The following is a 22,078-nucleotide window of genomic DNA, read 5'->3' on the forward strand; positions in this document are numbered from 1 at the left end:
GTAAAAGCATTGTTGCTGTCAAATGTTGTCTTAGCAATATTTTAATGATACAAAATCAGAAAAAATACCGAAAAATAATTATGTCATTTTATTTTCTATTTCGCTTTATGATGTTTTACTTGCAACCCAAAAAATCAATGGCAAATTTGCCATTGAAGATGAGGTCATATTACATCACTATGGAAAACAAAAGGAGATTATTTTACATAGAACATATTTAATGGCGGCAGTCTGCAAGGTCTTAAAAGCTGTAGTGAAAAAATATTTTTTGTAAATTAAAATTTCTTAGATCGTTTTCTCTTTGATATCTTTCAGAACCAAACACAGATTTGTGGCATGCTGCCTTGTTAAGAGTCCTCGACCAAACCTAAATTCGAAACTACAACGGTATAACGTTATCTGTAATAATAAGTAAGACTTTTGTAATGCCACAAATAAGTTGGGTTGAAATAATTGGGTTAAAGTAGGTGAATGTGCCTAAGAAACCCTTTCGTATTCACAGATTATTCAATAATTTGACGTCCATCTATCATCTTTGATTGACAGCGATGAATCGATTTAACAGAAATATTATGCGTTAGTATGTGTGGAAACTCGTTAAGCAAAGATTAATGTCAAAGTAATGAAAAGACCGCTGTGTTCATTTAATGTTGTTATACGAAATTTTTATACTCTCGCAACAAAGTTGCTAAGGAGAGTATTATAGTTTTATTCACATAACGGTTGTTTGTAAGTCCTAAAACTAAAAGAGTCAGATATAGGGTTATACATACCAAAGTGATCAGGGTGACGAGTAAAGTTGAAATCCGGATGTCTGTCTGTCCGTCCGTCCGTCTGTCCGTCCGTCCGTCTGTCCGTCCGTCCGTCTGTCCATCCGTCCGTCTGTCCGTGCAAGCTATAACTTGAGTAAAAATTGAGATATCGTGATGAAACTTGGTACACGTATTTCTTGGGTCCATAAGAAGGTTAAGTTCAAAGATGGGCATAATCGGCCTACTGCCACGCCCACAAAATGGCGAAAACCGAAAACCTATAAAGTATCATAACTAAGCCATAAATAAAGATATTAAAGTGAAATTTGGCACAAAGGATCGCATTAGGGAAGTGGGCGTGGCCCCGCCCCCTACTAAGTTTTTTGTACATATCTCGGAAACTACTATAGCTATGTCAACCAAACTCTATAGAGTCGTTTCCTTCAGGCATTTCCATATACAGTTCAAAAATGGAAGAAATCGGATAATAACCACGCCCACCTCCCATACAAAGGTTATGTTGAAAATCACTAAAAGTGCGTTAACCGACTAACAAAAAACGTCAGAAACACTAAATTTTACGGAAGAAATTGCAGAAGGAAGCTGCACCCAGGCTTTTTTTAAAACTTGAAAATGGGCGTGGCGTCGCCCACTTATGGACCAAAAACCATATCTCAGGAACTACTTCACCAATTTCAATGAAATTCGGTATATAATATTTTCTTAACACCCTGATGACATGTATGATATATGGGTGAAATCGGTTCAAAACCACGTCTTCTTCCAATATAACGCTATTTTGAATTCCATCTGATGCCTTCTCTGTACAATATATATGTACATTAGGAACCAATGATGATAGCGGAATAAAACTTTACACAAATACGGTACTTGAAAAATATGTAAATGACGGATAATGAAATCTCGATTATCACTTTATCATGCGAGAGTATAAAATGTTCGGTGACACCCGAACTTAGCCCTTCCTTACTTGTTTTTATTACATTTACAAAATTATGGAGAAGAAAAACTAAGTCAAGGCAATCATGTAAAGAAAATTTAGATTCGGAAACATTTTTGAGAAGATATAATATATGTAAATATTTTTTATTGCTGAACATGTGAACACCAATATGTTTAGATTTAAACTAACGGGTGATCCAAGTAGAAGTACTCTTTTCAGTAACCTCTTCTTGACAGATGACGCGTGAGTCGTGTCAAGCTGTCATGTTGGTTTTGTTCAGTACTGTTTGACATTTCATCATGGAAAGACTTACACCTAAACAATGTTGACATTCCGTTCAACTTTATTACGAAAATTCACGTTCCGTAAAGAATGTGTTTCGACGTTGGTCCGTGGATTAAGGATAAGGGATTTTGAAGTTTAGGATTCGCCGAAGTTGTATTCATATAGTACACCATGTCGTATGCGCAACACAGTGTGATTATGTAAAGAAATAGTAAGATCTTTTTGTAGAGTGAAATTTTTTTTAAGTAAATTTACACAAAACAGCGAAATATGTTTTCCTAAAGGGTATCTCACAGCTTCAATATTTCATATTCAACATTTGTCAACACCATTAAAATAATAAATTTCAGTTTTATTGCCATTTTTCCCATTTTTGTTTCCGATTTGCATATTTTATTCCTTGCATTTTTTAATTTTTCCCCTCACTTGTTTTCTTTAGGTTTTTGTTATATACCATACCAAGTACATATTTGTATGCACATATGTACATGTGTAATTTGTTTTGATTTTTTTTGGCCCACTTCTTACGCAATGTTCTGCATGCACTAACCTTTCTTGTCGTTTAAATCATAATTTTTATTATTTTTTTAGCATTTATGATTTCTGTCACATATAGTATGCTTATATGTACGTATATGTGTGTACTTTATGCGCATTTAAAAATCCTATATATAATAATGCAATTTTGTTTGCATATTTCCGCGTTTATACATTTCACGTTTATATTTCACCTTTTATTTTTTTGGAAAATACCTTGTCAACAAGCAAAAAGCACCTATTCATGTCCTTTATGAATCCGAAATTCTTTCGACACTTGCACAAAAAGTAAAACAAATATAACGTTTACATACACAGACGCGCACGCAGAGCTGTATATGTGGTTTGAGTGTGTTTAGAAATATTTGCACATAGTGCAACATGTTCATACATGTTTGCCGTCGCAGGTGTGCTACCTGTTTCATTCATAAATTGCGAGCGAGCACGAAATCCAATGGCAGCCGCAAGCCATTTAAAACCAGAAGCACGATTTGGTGCGAAGTGGAACTCATTGTGGAACATATTGTACGGATATGGAACGTATTGTGGAAGTTCTCTTTATTTTTATACATGCTTGAAACATTTTGTGAGAAGTGTAACCTATTGTGGAACATATTGTACGGATGTGGAACGTATTGTGGAAGTTATCTTTATTTTTATACATGCTTGAAATATTTTGTGAGAAGTGTAACCTATTGTGGAACATATTGTACGGATGTGGAACGTTTTGTAGGAGTGTGGAACATATTGTGGAAGTTCTCTTTACTTTTATACATGCTTGAAACATTTTGTTGAAATGTGGAAAATTTCTCTCAATTGTGGAACGTATTGTTCGTTGTCACTTGTGACTTAATAGTTGTGTTAAGCGGCTTTTACTACCAAAAAAGTTGTACATGTGTGTGGAACGTATTTTGTAGATGTGGAACGTATTCTTTAATTATTATTATTCGGCAACAACACTAGCAGCGCAGCGACAGCGATAACGGCAACAAGCAAAATTTCCTTTCCATACCGCAGGGCATTTGTTCAATGTCACAGGCAAATTAAGCAAACACACATACATACATATGTAAGTGGAGGAGCGCGCCAGTAAACGCGACAATAAAGGGAATCGTCTTTTCGCTGGCAACGCATTTATGTCCGCTGGTGAATAATGCAAACAAATGAAATAAAAGTTTTTTCTTTTATGTCTCGACAATTCCCGCATAAATATGAATGCTCACATGCAGACTTTGATGATATGGTGATTTTCGAATTTTCAATTAGAGTTACAAGTGTTTAAATAAGTGAAAATTCGTGAATTACAATAATAAAATCTTAAGTACTCAAAAGTAGGAAGAAACAAACAGTAAATAACCAAAACAAATCTGAGCGACACATTATTTGCCGATTTAATTTGTTATTTATTCATGCCATTAACTACTATAGCGTACACTATCACTTCAGACATATTTCGGCTTCAGGTGCAGGCGATGCAGAAAAGTTTAGCGATATCTCTTAAAGGGCTTCCTCGCCCTTTTCAGATATGTATATATATACACACATACTATATATTTGCCATTCCATGAGAAGCGTGTATTTGGTGCGAGTAAATTTCTACACTTTGCATCGACAGTGTATAGAAGTTTCCTCACATTCATCTCATGATTTGACATATGAAATTCATATTTTAATTATAAACTTTTCCTACAGGGTGCATCGTTGCTTATACCTATTTATAAATTTATATAAACAGATATAAAGATATTCATTAAATAAATAAATGTAATTTTCTCATTTTTAAAATTGAACACAAAATTCTGTTTTGTAAGTAAATTTTCTAAAACCTAATCCCTTTATAGCTTTGCATTTTCTTCTATTTTTCTTGGTCAATTCGTCAGGAGATTAGGAAACTTTGTTAGTGTCTCTTTTTCCTCTTCTATTCTTCGCTAACCTGGGATATTTGTTTATTCATTTGCATTTCAATTCACCTTTGCATATGATTGAACCGAGCCTTCGGTGGGGTGCTTCAAGTTTGCTTAAATAGAGAGAAGAGCTGCCTAGTAAGCTTTGCTTATATTAAATAAATATATTTTATGAGCAGTATTTTTGTTTCTAGTAGATTTTGTACTTTCATCACCTGTGCTTGCCCCAACACTAGAATATTGCGAAGTTATCCCAGCTCAGACTTAAGTTGTGAGACTTAAAACACACTAAGTTTTGCAGATGAAAAAATTAATAAGATTCGTTCGGTATATGGCTTGTGTCTTTTTCTAAAGAGGCTATTTAGAAAGTAATCAAAATTTGAAGCTACTATATATATACATATTTCTCAAAATTTGCTCCTGTAAACTCACTCTACAATTGTCTTGCTTAAGCAATTTGTTAACAGATATAAATATTTTCTATTATTTTACTGCAGAGAAAAAGGACGGATATGTCTGGAATAGTTCCATGGAACCCTAAGTCATGCTCTTGCTCTTCTACATTTTGCATTCACAATTTTTAGCTGCAATAAAACTTGGTGGTATTTGGTGTTATTTCAAAAATAGAAGGTTGATTTTTGTTACGGAGGAAATCTCAGTGTTAGAGCGTCTATGTATTATGGAACCTCATGTATAACGGGTTCTTCTTAGCATCCCCGCAACCAACCGACGTGAAACTAGTAGCGTATGCGACCAACTCATGGTGGTAGCAGTGGCCAAACCAATAGTGGACCTAAGGAATACATGCAATGCGTGCTTAAATAGTCTACGCCAATGGTTCTCTTCTGTTAGTCTGGAACTGGCGGAGCACAAAACATAACTTTTACTCATAAGCACCAGGAAGGTAGAAGAACGAATACAGCTCACCATAGGGAAGTGCGATATTACTTCACAGCCGCAGCCGAAGTATCTGGGAGTTACAAAATTTATAAAGCTCTAACGAGAATGATGACCAATACAAGCTGTGTGTTCTAGCCAGCGATTCTTAATAGCGAAAGCAATGAGTTAAGTAATACTGTATGCAGCACTAGTATGGATACCGGCAATGAATATAAAAGCGTGTGCTAAGCAAATAATTGCGGTGCACAGGCTTTCTGCAATTCGATTAATAACTGCTTTTCGGACTATATCAACCGACGCTGCTGAAGTCTTAACCAGTATGCCGCTCATTCACATCCAGGGAGATGAACTCGCCCGTTAATGAGCTATCAGCACCTAAACCACTATCGGCAAAGACAGAGGAGAGGAACCAGAGCACTAAAATGTGGCAGAAGCGGTGGAATTCCTCATCCAAAAGGCGCTGAATCCATCCACCTATACCGGACGCCCACTCGGGGATAGGCAAACCAAATACTTAGTAGACATGAGTGCTTTAGAAGCTACCTTCTCAGATTCCACAATGACATTAGTCTGAACTGTCTGACGAGTAGAGAGTATATAGAATACTATGAACATATATTATTTTATTGCTTTCGATTTTCAAATAGAACGGAAAAACTAAAAACCATGCTCGGTGGTAGTTTTACGATCGATAATTTGACGACACTCATGTGTCAGTCGTCTAATAAATGGAAAGCTGTAAGCGAAGAGTTAGCATTATTAATAACAAAACTGAGACTTTTTCACAAGATTTGGCGTCCGTCAGTGCTCACAATAGAGGAGACTTAAATGTCTCACGAAGTAATATTTAGCCGGTGGTTCCATGGGCGAGTCTTGGGTTTGGAGTAGGTTAGGTTTAGCCTCCGGCTTTCGATGCTTCCCTATACTATAAAAAAACAAAATACCATAAAATTAACAGTATTTTTTCCATCATGTTACATTGTGGCACGTTTTTGCAATATTTCAGTGTTAAAATTAGAAAAAAATCTCTGTTATTTTTTATTCACACTTTATTGGTCCCTACTGATCAGAGTTATTTGGTAAGCCAAATATAATTTTATTTCTTTTCAGTCTGCAAATTTTAAATTGATTGATTGCTTTCTGATGCAAGAGGTCCGTCGGCACAGCATGAGAAATGGAATAGACTTTATAACCCACTAAGAGACCGTCAACAAATCGAGCCATACTAGTAAACTCAGACAGAGTGTTGTTTGTATGTGTGCTCGCTGGCCAAATGTCTCAAAATGAAAGGTAAAGTTTTGAAAATAAATAAACACATACAAACGAACACTTCTTGCGACTTAAGTAAATATATAGCGACAAACAACGGACACTTGCACGACTGATAACACACTCAAACAAATTCAATTCAAAGTACCTTATTATCCTTAATAGGCTGTACTTATGTTTGTAAGAGAACAGATGGTAACGTCAGGAGACCCTACAAGCTATTGCGTATATGTGATATAAATATTTTTCAAGGTGAGCGAGAATCAAGGTTTAGTCGTGCCTTTCACTTGAATTATGTCTGTATGATACAGCGAACTGGTCCCTGATTTTTGAGATATCGATCTGGAGATTTAGCATACATCGAAACTTTCTCGAACACAGATAAATAACTCATGTTTGTCTTAATTTATCCACAATTGATTCTGATTAGAAATCAAGCTCTTTTTAAACAGCCTGTGTAAGAGGGTATTATAGCTTTGGCGTAAGTGAAGTTAACGTTTTGTCTTTTTTCGAAATGTTTATGACAGTTTTATTGAATTAAATTTTGCGAAAACAGCAAAGGAGCACACATTGAAGCATAGACAAAGGGGCGCGCAAATAAAGAAACACACACGCATACAGATAAATAACTTATGTTTGCCTTAATTTATCCTAATTGCGTGAATGGATGCTGAGCTTAAGGCAGCCTCTTTAAAGTTTAACTGATTTTTGTTTGGATGTATACTCGAACATGTAAATGTAAATATGTTTGTATATGTAACCACACGCCTTTGTATTGTTTTCTCGCTTGTAAGTTATGCTAAATTGACATTCTAATTTTCAAGCAGACTTTTATACTTTTATCTCACGAAATGCTTTGATACATTGCGTATGTGGGTGTGAGTACACACAGGAACAACTGCTATGTTTGTATTGAGACTTTGAGTGGTAGGGATTAAATTTTTCTGCGGAATTTCAATTATTCGCAGACTCTATATTTGTGTGTTTGAAAAGTGCGCCAGAGCAACTACTACTAGTAAGCTATTACTTAGGTAGCCTTTTACATTTCAGGATTCGAGAATAAAACATATTTCAATCAGAAAATATCGATTTATAATTTTTTTAAATATTATCCATTAAGATCTATAGACTTTTGCACACGTTTGAACCAATTGTCGTAGCACTTTTGCGACGCTGATTGTTCAAATATAATTGAACAAGCTTCTTCTTCTTCTTAATTGGCGTAGACACCGCTTACGCGATTATAGCCGAGTTAACAACAGCGCGCCAGTCGTTTCTTCTTTTCGCTACGTGGCGCCAATTGGATATTCCAAGCGAAGCCAGGTCCTTCTCCACTTGGTCCTTCCAACGGAGTGGAGGTCTTCCTCTTCCTCTGCTTCCCCCGGCGGGTACAGCGTCGAATACTTTCAGAGCTGGAGTGTTTTGATGACCTAGCCAGCGTAGCCGCTGTCTTTTAGTTCGCTGAACTATGTCAATGTCGTCGTATATCTCGCACAGCTCATCGTTCCATCGAATGCGATATTCGCCGTGGCCAACGCGCAAAGGACCATAAATCTTTCGCAGAACTTTTCTCTCGAAAACTCGCAACTCGACTCATCCGTTGTTGACATCGTCCAAGCCTCTGCACCATACAGCAGGACGGGAATAATGCGTGACTTATAGAGTTTGGCTTTAGTTCGTCGAGAGAGGACTTTACTTCTCAATTGACTATTCAGTCCGAAGTAACACCTGTTGGCAAGGGTTATCCTGCGTTGGATTTCCAGGCTGACATTGTTGATGGTATTTACGCTGGTTCCAAGATAGACGAAATTATCTACAACTTCAAAGTTATGACTGTCAACAGTGACGTGAGTGCCAAGTCGCGATTGCGACGACTGTTTGTTTGATGACAGGAGATATTTATTCTTGCCCTCGTTCACTGCCAGACCCATTTTCTGTGCTTCCTTGTCCAGCCTGGGGAAAGTAGAACTAACGGCGCGGGTGTTGAGGCCGATGATATCAATATCATCGGCATACGCCAGCAGCTGTACACTCTTATAGAAGATGGTACCTTCTTTATTTAGTTCTGCGGCTCGACTAATCTCACAATTTAACTAAATTTTTTTGTCGAGAAGAATATTTTGAGTTACTGTAAACAACACAAATAATGCTCGTATGTTAAAACGTTCTCAGATGTCAAACTTTACGATAGTTATGAGTTTCCAGATGGCAACACTAGGGTTGCTAAATCCTACGCATTGTCATAACGCTGATTTATATGGCTTAAGTTAGCTGAATAACGTCTACTTTTCACAACTGTTCAAGGGACTGCGAAAACAGGGAACTTCTTGCTGTGAACCTGTTCTGGAGAAGGACAGGTTTGTACTATCTATCAGAAAGGTGATGTTCACAATTTTTGGATTCAGAAGACGTGAAAAAAGGACTTTAAATACCAAATAGTTCAAATTATGCTACGAATTGCTGTGAGATCCATCTCCAGGTTTGCGTTCGTGTTTCTTAATTTTCTTTCCAAAACGTCACTCGCCGATCGGAAATTCGAGTCAAATATGAAGCTGAACACGAACGAAGTAACACATATTATCGTCTAATATTTTTTAATAAAAAATCTATTTTAATATCAGCAATTAAATATTTCACTCCCCCACATTAATATGCCTTTAAAAATACATGCACACATCCATACATAGCTTAAGCACACATATGCGAGTTTATCATTGTTGATACAAATTCTTAAGCTTGTTTATATTGTTTGCACAAGAGACAAGCCGCAAATTGATTTCTTGTGCCTTCTGTAGCAATAAGTTCACTCACTTGTGTGTATGTGTAAGTGCTTTTCAACACTTCGTGTTTGTCATATTATTGTTTCTTTTGTTTTCTAGCTTCAGCCCATCGTATTAACCTCATTTCATTTATTTAGCACTATCTACTCATCTCGCAGCTCTGGTGTATAAGAATCATAGAGTCATTCAGCAGCCTGAGTGTATGCTATACAAAACTAAATAAACAGAAGCACACAAACTCATTTATATTTACCGTATTGCCAATAGAAATACCGAACTTAAGATATATTGTTCGCCGTGACAACGAAATAACTGTTAACAAAGCATAGGTAGATCGGCTTTGACAGGTTGGCGAGACTTTTCAGTTCCGCAATTGTGTGTGTGCCTCTGTATATGAGTATTGATATCATGGCATCGAGACAGCATTACAATGTGTTCAGACAGCAGTCAAAAATCAGGGGAAATATGCCAGTGACTTTAACTTCATTGTTGTTGGGGTTATTGTTTTGTTGTTGTTCATACTTAATGTTGTTGCCAAATGAACGAAAACAAAGTGTGAAGGGCATGTAGAATTTACAAACAGCGCAGTGTTGTGTTTATCTATGAGCGCAATAACATTTGTAGATGCGAGAAAACTTTTTTTGTCAAGAAGCTTTAGAGTTTTGGACTCCAGCTGTCAAATTGGCAGACTTATGAACTGGAGAAAAGGCTGGAAGCTGGTCCCTGGACAAACACAATCACATCAAGTGCGAAAGTTCAAACATTTCTACCTTTATACTTTTATTTACCACATACATATACTAGTTAAACATGTATAAATACATACATACATGTATATATGTATATATATATAAATATGTATATATTAGGGTGTCCTTTATTTTCCAATTGGTCTTGGTGTTTCGCTGACACCCCCTTAAGTTTCAGTTTTGGCCCCATAAAAATTATCCAATGTATTGTACACCGTGTCGTATGAGCAACACAAAATTTATAAGAAACTTGTATGGAAGCTCAGTTTGATGTATAATTTTAACAGCGTATAACTTTTAAAAGTATCTATATTTTTATGGGAAAAATTTATTCAGCTATTTTTATGGAGCGCTGATTTATTTACAATAATATTATTTCTTCAAAGTTGTAGGTTTACTTGTTTAATGCAAAATATCAAGATATAAGTAGTTTATATACAATGGATATATGTACCTATAATTTTAGGGGAAAATTGAAATTTCAGGTGACATTTGCAAAAAATTAAGCTTCGCAAATAACGGATATCCCTAATATGTATATATGTGTATATATATTGGTGTTAAAACACCCCCTAACCTCAGAGAAGAATATATGTTTGTTGATATGGGTTTGGAATGAGGTTATTGATCAAAACATCACATCAAATTATAAGCAATTGTAATAAGTGACAAGATTTTTATTGTTATTCATATAATTCGAACTTTCTCTACATTTGTACAAGCAGTATCGCTGAAGCTCAGTGATTAATTGAGGATTACACAGGATCTCACATTCCATGTTATATTTTCCTTGGTTTTTGAAAGAATTCTTCTAGTATTTCATTAACTGACAGATCAATATCGCTATGAATATTCATTGATGCTAGACCATTAAGCCTATCTTGAACTGTCGTATTCCGTAAATAGGTTTTAATTTTCTTTAAACTTGAAAAACTTCTTTCCGATGATGCTATTGAAACAGGCAATGACGCCATTTTTTTTTATCACAATAATACCCAACGATTACCCTCCTCCCGCCCAACCGATGCGTGGGGCGCAATCCGCGAACGAGCGGAATTAGCCGAGTCATAAAAGGCAAGAGAGTTTTAAGCGTTGCGATCTTAAGCTGCTCAGCTACAGAAACAAAAATTTCAACAGCCGAAATTAAGAATTAGATTAATGTTTATAATTTTTAAATGTTACTTGTTAAGAGTAGATAAAATAATTTTTTTAATGGTAAAGAGTGAGTCTGTTAGATCAAATGTGCTGGAATGAAAATTGAAATCATGACATATACGGCGGAATGGTTCGTTTAACTCAAAATTTGTTCTAGAAAATTTTAAAAGTAAGGGTCTAAACTGCCTGATAGGGCGAGCTGGAACGTTAAAATTAATATCAGATAAGAGAGATGGGCTACAGACTGACCCATTCATGAGTTTTACAAGAAATATTATACCAAGCGTCTCCCTACGACTAGCGAGTGTCGGGAGATTATTATGTATACTTTGAATAAGCAAACATAAAAAACGCATACGCATACGCATATACAACAAAAACGCAAAAGCTTCTAAAGCTTCGAGAGCACTCCGAAAATGCTTGCCTGAAGTTCGCTGTTTCCATATTTTCACCTCCGCAAGAAAGTTTTGTTCAGAACAGTTGATCATAAAAAGAAAATATTTCTCGAGCTTTTTTTTCGCACGAAAGCACACTGCATTACCGATGACAGGTAGTTAAATATATTTCTAGGGTATGCCTTAATAGAAGATATTTTAGCTTTAAATTTCAACAAAAAAATGCCAGTAAAATATTTGCAAAATTTTGAGTTTAATTTAGTACGGCTGAAATGAACCGATTTAGGTCAAATTTTGTTCGATAACTTGACGAAGTTTTGAAGGTAATTTCATAATGCTACTCTCACACAAACCCGCGTGGCCATTAACAAAAACGGAGACAGTCGTTTTTTAGTAGCTGCTTTTTTGGGCGATTGGCCTTGCAGACGGTGCATCTTCTAGATAACAATTTTTGAAACAGAATCAACAAAACCATATCAGGACCATAAAGACTATTAACATTTTCAGCCACACAGTTCACGTTTTCGCCATTATTAAATGTTTTTATTAAATATAAATATATTTTTTTATTATTTTTACAAAATGTTGATTTCGTCTTAAAATTAATTGTTGACAAACTATTATTTTTATCTTCCTTTCTTTAACTGCTTGAAAACTTTTCAAAATATTCTGTTTATAGCCATATTTTCCTACAAAATGTAAGTTAATTAGTTTTTAAGCTCCTTCTGCAGCTTCGTTTTTACTTTATTCCTGAAGACTAACCACTTAATGCCTACGATATATGAATGCCCTGATTAGTAAAGGTAGCAACCTTTGGCGAGCTGACTCCCTCGAGTATGATAATACTATCATTCGTCTTACCAACACTTTCATGCCGGCCAGCACACTTATTATGTACGGATTCTCCTCTTTACAGTAACTGAGCTTATCTAGCAAGTCTTGAGCCTTTACTCGCAATTCTCCAACATCTTCTGTTGTCCGCATTGTGATGAAATCGTCATAGATTTCGTCTATTGTTGGTTTTGCTACTTCCATGGCTGTGAATTCAATAGTTTTGGACACTAGAGAAAATCGTTGCGTTTATGTCTGTGTTTAACTAAGTTTTGACTACGAAAGTAAAATGTGCCGAGTTTTAAGGATTTTGAACAGGTACGAAAGCACAACGGCAATAACGCCCATAATGCTGAGTGGCTGAATGATAGACAAAGAGAGCAGGTAGTCAAATGAATTTCTGGAAAATACGTTAGCTGGATAATTTTACCTGACTTTTCAATGAAAATTTTTTGGGAAAAGCTTTGTTATTTTTTTCTTCAATTTCATCGATTTAAATACTTTATTTTAACTCAGTTGCAAGCTGTCTTTGAATTCCGCCTTATCATTTAAATTTATATAGATAGCAAATGTGGTCGATATCAGTGGAGTAGATATTTATACTGAACCTCTTAGAAAGCGGGAGATTACGCAATTTTTTTTTATTTTTCGCCCACAATTACAAATTACAGTTCTATATCTTAATTTAGTGCTTACTTATGACAATTTATAAATTTTTCTGTTATGACGTAGCTAAATTTCGCAAATATGCTATTTTAGAGCAAATTTGTTCCCGTTAGCGATTATTAGTTATCTTTGAATTAGTTACCTTAAATCGAAAAACTTTCAACGCAGTCAAACATGCGAAGCCCAAAACCAACCCATGTTTATTTCGTTGTATATGCGAAGTTTATTCCGTCAGTCAGCACGACTAATGAGATTCGTTTTATTTCTAATAAAGAACATAGACATGTAACATATGGCTCGCAGTTAAGGAGTGTATTAACTAACTAGCGGTAGCATCAAACTTCTTCCTCGTCTTTATTGTCGTAGACAGCGCTTTTTCTCTTAGACTGTACTACAATAATTTAATTTATTCAAGTTGATTTTTCTTTATACGAATTATAATCAAGGAAAGACAGCTCTCAAGCCATTTCTTCAATAAAAAAATATTATTTTCCTTTGGCGGAGTGACCAATATCAAAAAAAAATCCAAAATTTGTGAATTTACCATAAAGCTCCCAAAATAGACAAATGTACGTAAACAGAACAGGCTCACATTAATATCCAATCGAAAATCTTCAACTTAATCCCACTTTTATATCGAAAAACAGAATCATTTTAATTCCACATAATAAAGTATAAAATTCACCATTTTCTGCAATCCCAGTAAGAGTGTTTAATTATTACTAACATTCAACTACTGATAATAATACAAAATAAACTTTAAACCAACATTTTTTGTAATGTAATCAGAATTGCACATAAGCACTTACATGTGTACATTAATACTTCAACATCCACCGGATACTTGCGTTTATGCATTTGTTACATACAAGTATATACATATGCATGTGTGTTGGCACTTCATTGCGTTTGAGTTTGATGCTATCCCCATTTATATTTGTTTAAAATTTTCAGTCATTTTGCTTATTAATTTGCAATTTGTATAGCACCAAAGGCATTCAAACAGTTTACTTAGCACATTCGCGTTGCTTTCTATTTTAAAATTGAAATAGCAATAAATGAATTATTTGAACAATTTAACATCGAAAATATGTGAAAAACAAACGGCGATGTCATTTCAATGAGTGTTGCCAACCAGTAAAAATCTTAATGTCAAATTGTAGCTACTCAGCGCATCATTACGACTGAGCGGTTTCAACTAGCTGTTTATTGCATAAAATTTATTTTGCAGATGAAAGAAGCCACCCTATCTAAAAGTAAATTGCTAATATTTTAATAAAATTATTTATATCTCAATATATTCCAAAGGGAAAACAGAGTGGTCAATAAAAATAACGTAACAACTTATGTTTCACCATGACCTTTCTATATGGCCACACTGTCTAGTATGGCAACATAAACATGGTGAGTAGATCACGAAATAGAAAACGCCAAAAAGAAAGTTTGAGTAAAATATGAAAAACAATAAAATTGCAAATATTGTGTGCGTTAAACAAAAACAACACGAATCGTTAAAATAAGAAGGAAAACTTTTCCAAATGAAAGTCAAATCTATATGGATTTCTTAGCTTGATGAATTACGTGTAACAAAGTGCAAATAGAATAAAGACAAGCGACAAGCTTGTGGTCAGGTGCAGTGGCGGTACAAAGTGAAATAGGTGTAATTGAATTTATAGACAAGTGTGCATATGTAAATGGATATTAATCGACAAAAAGAAAATTAGCCAACAGGCAATTTGCAATTGGCATTTTTAAGTGAGTTATAGTCTCGTGTCGCCTGCAATTCTAATATACTTGTGTGCATACATGCATACGCATAATCTTGAATTCGCACAGAAATTAAGTTGTTTATGAGTGTATGCATTTGTATAAAACCTAACGCGAATGTGTTATACTGTGTGGAGGGCATTGAGCTAGTGAAAGTTGTCGAAAAATTCCGTGCGTGGCTAAAGAAGGTCACGATTTAGGTTCCGGAATATAGACGCGAAAGTAGGTTGTTTGCAGCATGAACATATGAAGAAAAAATGCTATGAATCTCTATGAACTGAGTTTTGTGCTGCAGTGGGTTGTGTGCAAAGACAAACTACTACTATTTTAAATTCAGCGTTAGTGATAAGGCATGTTTTCTTTTGGTGCGTTTGTGGCATTCACCCTAAGAAAAATTGTGATATTTTTGGTATTAGTGCAAAATCAACACTATTGCTGGCGACTTTGGATAGTTTGCAATAAGCCAGCTTCAGCCTCATGTTTACATATAGTTCTGTGTGTTTGGCAAAAATCCATCATAAAACTTACTTGGAAAAAGAGTACTTTCCACATGGCATGTTGACTTGGAATTGTAGTAGAAAACCTCAAAGGTCTGGTAGCATCTCGATAACTTCACACTTAGTTATCGTTTGGACGTATGTATAATAATCAGCTGTTGGCTTTCCTCAATTTCGGCCTTAAGCAAATACATATGTACATATCTACATACCATTGTCTTTTTTTTGTGCAAATGTGCCGTGGGTAAAATTTACCTGCGGTTTTGGTCTGATTTCAAATCTATAGTTCGATAGCCGGAAGGACAAATGAATTGAAATTAGTTTGTTAAGTGAAAATTAATCCGAAATGTTTCAATTGAGTGATAAATTTGTTGATATAATTAATATAAATTACATATAATTCGTTGATATACACGAATGTGCTTTCACCGCAATAGCTTCACATACACGCATGCAATTTATCCAATTACGCTCGGGCACTGCTACAACTTTGATCATTTTCACTTGATGAGCTCATGTTCCATTGTGGCAAAAAAAGAATTAAATATAAAATTAAATTTATAGCAAAGAAAACATAAATATGTGAATGAAAAAATATGTTATTCGGCTTATGCTATTTAGACTGTAACATAAATTAGTTTTCATTTAAATTCGCAATGAATAAATTTTGTCTAGTATACAAATACGTGCACGAGTGCTAAAAAAAATTGCAACACGAAAAAAAAACAATATTTTGAGAAAATAATTGCAAAACCCCTTACATTGGTGTGTTTTTTAAATTGTTAGTACCTAAATCTGACATATATTTATATATTATTTCTGTGTTTATAAATATTTCTGGAAAAATTTGGATTTCGTATAGCATTCTTTTGAGAATACGAATATGTGCAAACACATGCACATCGTATTGTACATAATCACTTATCTTTAGAGTATATAACTGGGAGACGCAGGCATAAACAAACCTTGTCTACACACGAAGTGAGTGTTTAACAATAATCATATTTTTGGGCAGTACAATTAAACATTTTAATTTGTTTACCTTTTATATTACGTTCAGCAAGTATAATCTAAGAAATCAATACTGGTTTAATTTATCGGAGAAAATCAATTTTCGCTTTTGGCTTTTGTAACTATAATGGTGGATAAAGACGAAGACAAGAATATTGTAACGAACAATATAGCTCAAAAACAGGAACAGAATAAGATTGCGCAAAAAACTCATAACTTATCATCAACAGCACCAACAACAACAACATCTCCATCTTTACAACACACCTCAAATGCCGCGGCAAGTTCAGGAGCCAGCTGCAATCAGATTGCAACAAATTCTACACACCTGGTAGGCAGTCATAACCATCCAAAATTGATACCCATACAGAGTGTACTAAACACCACCGACTCACACCATCAGAATACTGCAGCAGCTACACATCAAGCAAAAGGCCATGATAATACCACAACTTTTCCGCAATTCATTACCGGTAGTGCTAGTGGCGCCCATACGCAACTGGCCACAGAGTTGCCGCACGAAGACGAGGAAAGGCTAGAGAAGCTATTCAACACGCTTGATCGGGACGGTAATGGACGTATAGATATTCATGATCTCTCTGAAGCATTACGAGAGTTTGGTCTCTCAAGTGTGTATGCCGAGGTACGTTTTAAGTAAAAACAAAAACAATCACATAAAGACTTAATTGGAAGTACTGTACGAATCAGTAGAGAGTGTTAATAAAATTGTGAAGTTAGGTGCATTTTGAGCTTTGTGTATTATAATAAAATTGTTAATGACAATATAAATTTTTGGTGAACTTAAATCGAATTAAAAAAATATGATGTGCATACATTTTGTATATTTAAAGCGAAAAACAATATATTATTGTACTTTAGATAATATTATGACAACTTTTAATTAAATTATCGATATATTAGTGTCAAGTGCTTATTAAATATTCACTCACCTTTCCATCATCTTTGTCAATATTTATTTAAAGAAATTCTTGGAACAATCCGATATTAATCAAAGTGGCGATGTTGGCCTGGCAGAATTCGTGTTCTATGTGCGTGAACACGAAAAGAATTTACGACTACAGTTTTCACATCTGGATAAAAACAAAGATGGTTTGTGTTGAAATGAATTGCCTTATATTGTGTGCATATAATTTTCCATTTTAATATTTTTTTACAGGCAAAGTGGATTTGGAAGAGTTAATAGACGCTTTTAAAGATTTGGGCATTGAAGTTGACCCAGAGGAAGCCACAAATCTACTTTCACGGTAGGTTGCCTAACATGTGTTAAGTTATCATATATATTAACACGATTTAATGATTTAATTTTTAACTGTTTGTAGCAATTTAATTAGTTGTAGATTAGCTGTTATACATAACATAATACTTGAGTCACATGTCACATAACAATTTTATTGTAACTGTTGGATTCAATAAGTTGAAATATAATTTTAGCTATTAGAATCCGATTTTTATCATTTTATCAAACACAATACATCACAAATAATAACTATAATATTAAACGGAAGGAAAGGAAGTTAATACAACTTCCAAGTACGTTTGATCATCCCACCACTATTTTTTGACATTTAACATTATGAATACCCTTCATAATACTTTTTAGCAATTTTTAGTTCCTCCAAAAAAGACTTAGGGTAAGTCCAGACATTTCGACACTATTAAAAAACTTCTCCAAATACATACATACGTAACTGCGTACCTCAACTATATGATTTGTAAAAAAAGTTATACAAATTAAGAAAGGCGTTCTAGTTGTCCAGTTTTAATTATTGAGATTTGAAGGCAGCTTTTGGTTTTGCCCGCTTTTTTTTAATATTTGTATATATATGTATATGTAAATTTAAATACAAAAAAAAAACAAAATTATACTGTTTTACTAACAAGAGTTTCTTTTTTTAATAAAGCCACAAACCAAATCACTTCAGTTCGTTTTATATTTACATAATACGTAATTTTCCTAAGTTCGGCTATATTTGATGTTTGCATTTTTCGTTCCCTATTAGGATAAAAAGTTATCAGAAATTCTCAGTCGTAAGGTGAGAGATCGTGTTTAGATTTAGTGAACTGTATGTGACGTGCACTTGTCCAATTGTCTGAATGTATAAATATCTATGTATGTATGTATGTATCGGTAAACAAAAAAATTAAAACTTTTGCATGCTCTTTAATGATTTTAAATTAAATTTTTTGTTTACTTTCGTCGACATTTTCGTGCTTGCCATATTTATTTATAATGTTTTCTTATTTCTATATCTTGCAATTACTAATACAGAATGGATCAAGATGGCAGTTTAAATATTAGCTTTAATGAATGGCGCGATTTCCTATTATTGGCACCATCCACTGATATTCACGATTTGATCAAATTCTGGCGGCATTCTACTGTAAGTATATTTGAAATAGTTTTTTTTTTAATGTGATTGAATATTTGTATAGCGTTTGTTGTTGCGTTTTGTGTGCGGATTTTAAATTATTTGTATAAAAATGTGGATTGAGATTGATTAAGAAAATGAGAGTATTTTTTTTTTTTTGTATATGTGTAAATATTTTTTTTGCCACCAAGCTAAGAAATCGCTAAAAAAAAGAGTATGTTATTTAAATATTGGCTCTCTTCGATTTGTCAAGCGTTGAAGCGAGTGAATTGAGCAAACTATACAACTGTTTGCTATCATATACTCTGACGCATGCGCCATTTTGTTATGCTTTTTTTTTTCTTTGATGCAGAAATTCTTTGTTTGGATGGCAGTTACATATGTATATGCTATAGTTGTCCGATCAGAACAATATGTAATAAGGTTTTGACGCTGCCTTAGACAATAATGTTCGTCCCCAAGACAGTCGGGTCTACGTAACTGAAGCGAACCCGGATTTTAATCCGCCCAATGACTGTCAACTCAGCAGAATTCTGCCGCTACAACTCTGTTCAGAGTATACAAAAATAATTGATTAATTTTAACAAGAGAGAAACGCACAAAGGTAGCGCGTAGCGAAATGGCGAATCGAAGGCGGTTATAATTTCTAATTAATAAATGTTAAGCAACCTTATTAAAGTGTCAAATGTAAACAAAAAACATTTTGCCGTATTCTAATACAAATTTTTATTATAACCTTCAAAATAAGCCGCTTTTGAGCAATTTCGGTGCCTTCAGCATTTTTTTCGGTTTCGTCTTATTTTTTTGGCGCCTTTTTCTGAATGTGACAGTTTCGACTTCATATTCACGTATTTTAATACGAGGTTAACTTTGACACGATGCATACCCAAAAGATAACTAACACTTCACACGAATATAAAACTAAAGTTTGTACTAACCGAGAAAAACATTTTTTTATCAATTCGTTTTGCGGCACCAGTCCGAGCCAAATTTGATCGGAAGGTGTAATCAATAACAATAATTTTCAAATTCCTTTACAAATATTAAATAAAACTTATGCTGCGAGCAGTAAATAATTATGCAAAGAAAATCCAATCGCTTTGCAAATTTTATACATATATACATATATGTATGTGTATAACTGTAATAGTGTTTGTGTACATACCCACAAATACAGTAATTATTATGCTTCTCTTTTGTCACACCAAATATTGTTTGCACAAACACATTTATTTATTTTTTTGCTTTAATTGCTTCACAATATCGGTGGAAATACCCGAACTCACAAAAAAATCCTTTGTATTCCACTCACTGAACCAAAATAATAATGTAATGCCACTGCCAACTGTTGAATGTATGGCAAATGTAACGACATCATTTATTAGGCTCTGCGCTTATTTTATATATTTTACTATTACAGCTCTAATTTTCTAAATAAACAGTTGAGATGTCGCTTTTATAAGTCAATTAGCATCCATAAGAAAGAAAGGGGTATTAGTTGTGAAAAGACGCTAACTACTTATGTATTATTAATGGAAAGTTCCTGTGTTATGCATTAAATGAGAGATTGAATGAGAATTGAAATTGATGTGTTAGCTTTTGCAAATTAGTAATGAATAAATTATTTTAATTTCATTTTATTTTAATTTAATTTTTTTTTTATTTTTTTTTTTTATTTTTTTTTTTTTATTTTTGTTGTGTTTACAATATTTATTCTAACGTTGCAATATTTATATACATATATATATACATGCATGTGTCAGAGTTGTGAATTTTTATACTCCTGCAACCAATTGCTATGTTTGTATGCCAAAAATAGGTTGAATCGGACAAATACTTCCCTTAAACCCCATATAGTCAATATAAAGATTTTCGAACTTCGGGGTGAGTTTGTAACGCATATATCAGCCAATATGTCAGGTATCTTAATAAAATCAGGAGAGCGTGTTTTGCTCATAACAGTGTATTATTGTGCCTAGAATAGATAAATTTGTGCGAAAACTTGATCTAGCCTCTATATAACTAATATCAGGAGTTTCGAACATCCGGCTGACTTTGCTCCATATGATTGGTTTTACAACATAAAATATTTCGCTGGCTTTGATTCTTGCAAGTTGCAAGAGTATAAAATGTTCGTTTGCACCCGAACTTAGCACTTCGCTGCTCGTTTTATTAAAAATTTGTGGGTTAAAATTTTGAAATTTAATTAAAACATTGCCAATTTATTTCTTTATTCCGTAAATCGGGACTACTTTTTATTATTTATCCTAAAATCGAAATTAATTAATTTTGAAATTTAATTCCTTAATCCGAAAATAAAAATTGGGAAATTTAATTTTTAGTCCAAAAATTAATTAAAAATTGTGGTAAGAAATAAAAAAACATTTTTCATATCTAAAGCCAGCATGCAAAGGGATAAACAGGAATTATTTGCGTATTATTATATGAAAAACTATAATTAAGCGTAATTAAGTGTAAATAAGACAAAAAGTGCCAAACTATGTAAATATTTTATTAAAAATAAACTTTCATTATCAAAAGATAATCAAAATTGGAGAAAACGAAGCACGCAAGTGAGAAATAATTTAAAATTCAAAAACACATTTTATTTTTAATTTTTAATTGGTATTAATTTTTTATTTTTCTAATCGGTATTTGGGTTTAGAATTTTCATTCTTTTTTTTTATTTCATCCTTCTTTATTAAAAATTTATGTTTAATTTTTCAATCAAAAGTTAAAATCTAATTTTTTATTTTTAATCCGGTTTTTTCTATTAAATATAAATTTTTAATTTTTCAATCTGCTATTTAAGGTTAAAACTTTAATTTTTTTCATTTTGAATCCGTTTTTTCGGTTTAAAAATTATTTTTTTAATATCTCAATCCGGTGTTTAAAATTAATTTTTTTTTATTTTGCTTCTATTTTTTTCGATTAAAAATGTATTTTTTATTTTTCAATCCGGTATTTAAGGTTATAATTTCAATTTTTAATGCGTTTTTTGTATTTTTTATTAATAAAGTTTTATTTTTAAATTTTCCATCAGTATTTGTTATTAAATATTTTAATTTTATTTATTTTTAATTAAGATTACAAAAAAAATTAAAAGTTATTTGATTTTTTAATGCATTATTTGCCCACCGTGGTATATCTACATGTGTAAATGCTCATATTACATATGTATGTATGTATACTGTATGTGTATATATTTACATATGTATGTTTGGCA

The 22,078-nt window shown here is 33.5% G+C and overlaps 1 protein-coding gene across 1 annotated transcript in view; it reads left to right on the plus strand.

Moving 5' to 3' along the window:
* The first annotated feature begins 16,313 nt into the window (after positions 1-16,313).
* The window catches only part of LOC120779580 (calcium-binding mitochondrial carrier protein SCaMC-1-like), a 5,893-nt gene continuing 128 nt past the window's right edge, over positions 16,314-22,078 (plus strand). The window contains exons 1-6 of the mRNA XM_040111922.1: positions 16,314-16,432; positions 16,512-16,793; positions 16,866-17,105; positions 17,446-17,572; positions 17,640-17,727; positions 18,753-18,864. Of these exons, the coding sequence (XP_039967856.1) occupies positions 16,590-16,793; positions 16,866-17,105; positions 17,446-17,572; positions 17,640-17,727; positions 18,753-18,864 (771 nt within the window). The 5' untranslated portion in view covers positions 16,314-16,432; positions 16,512-16,589. The remainder of the gene's footprint in view (positions 16,433-16,511; positions 16,794-16,865; positions 17,106-17,445; positions 17,573-17,639; positions 17,728-18,752; positions 18,865-22,078) is intronic.

This window comes from Bactrocera tryoni, unplaced genomic scaffold, assembly GCF_016617805.1.
Source record: "Bactrocera tryoni isolate S06 unplaced genomic scaffold, CSIRO_BtryS06_freeze2 scaffold_11, whole genome shotgun sequence".
Classification (NCBI taxonomy): domain Eukaryota; kingdom Metazoa; phylum Arthropoda; class Insecta; order Diptera; family Tephritidae; genus Bactrocera; species Bactrocera tryoni.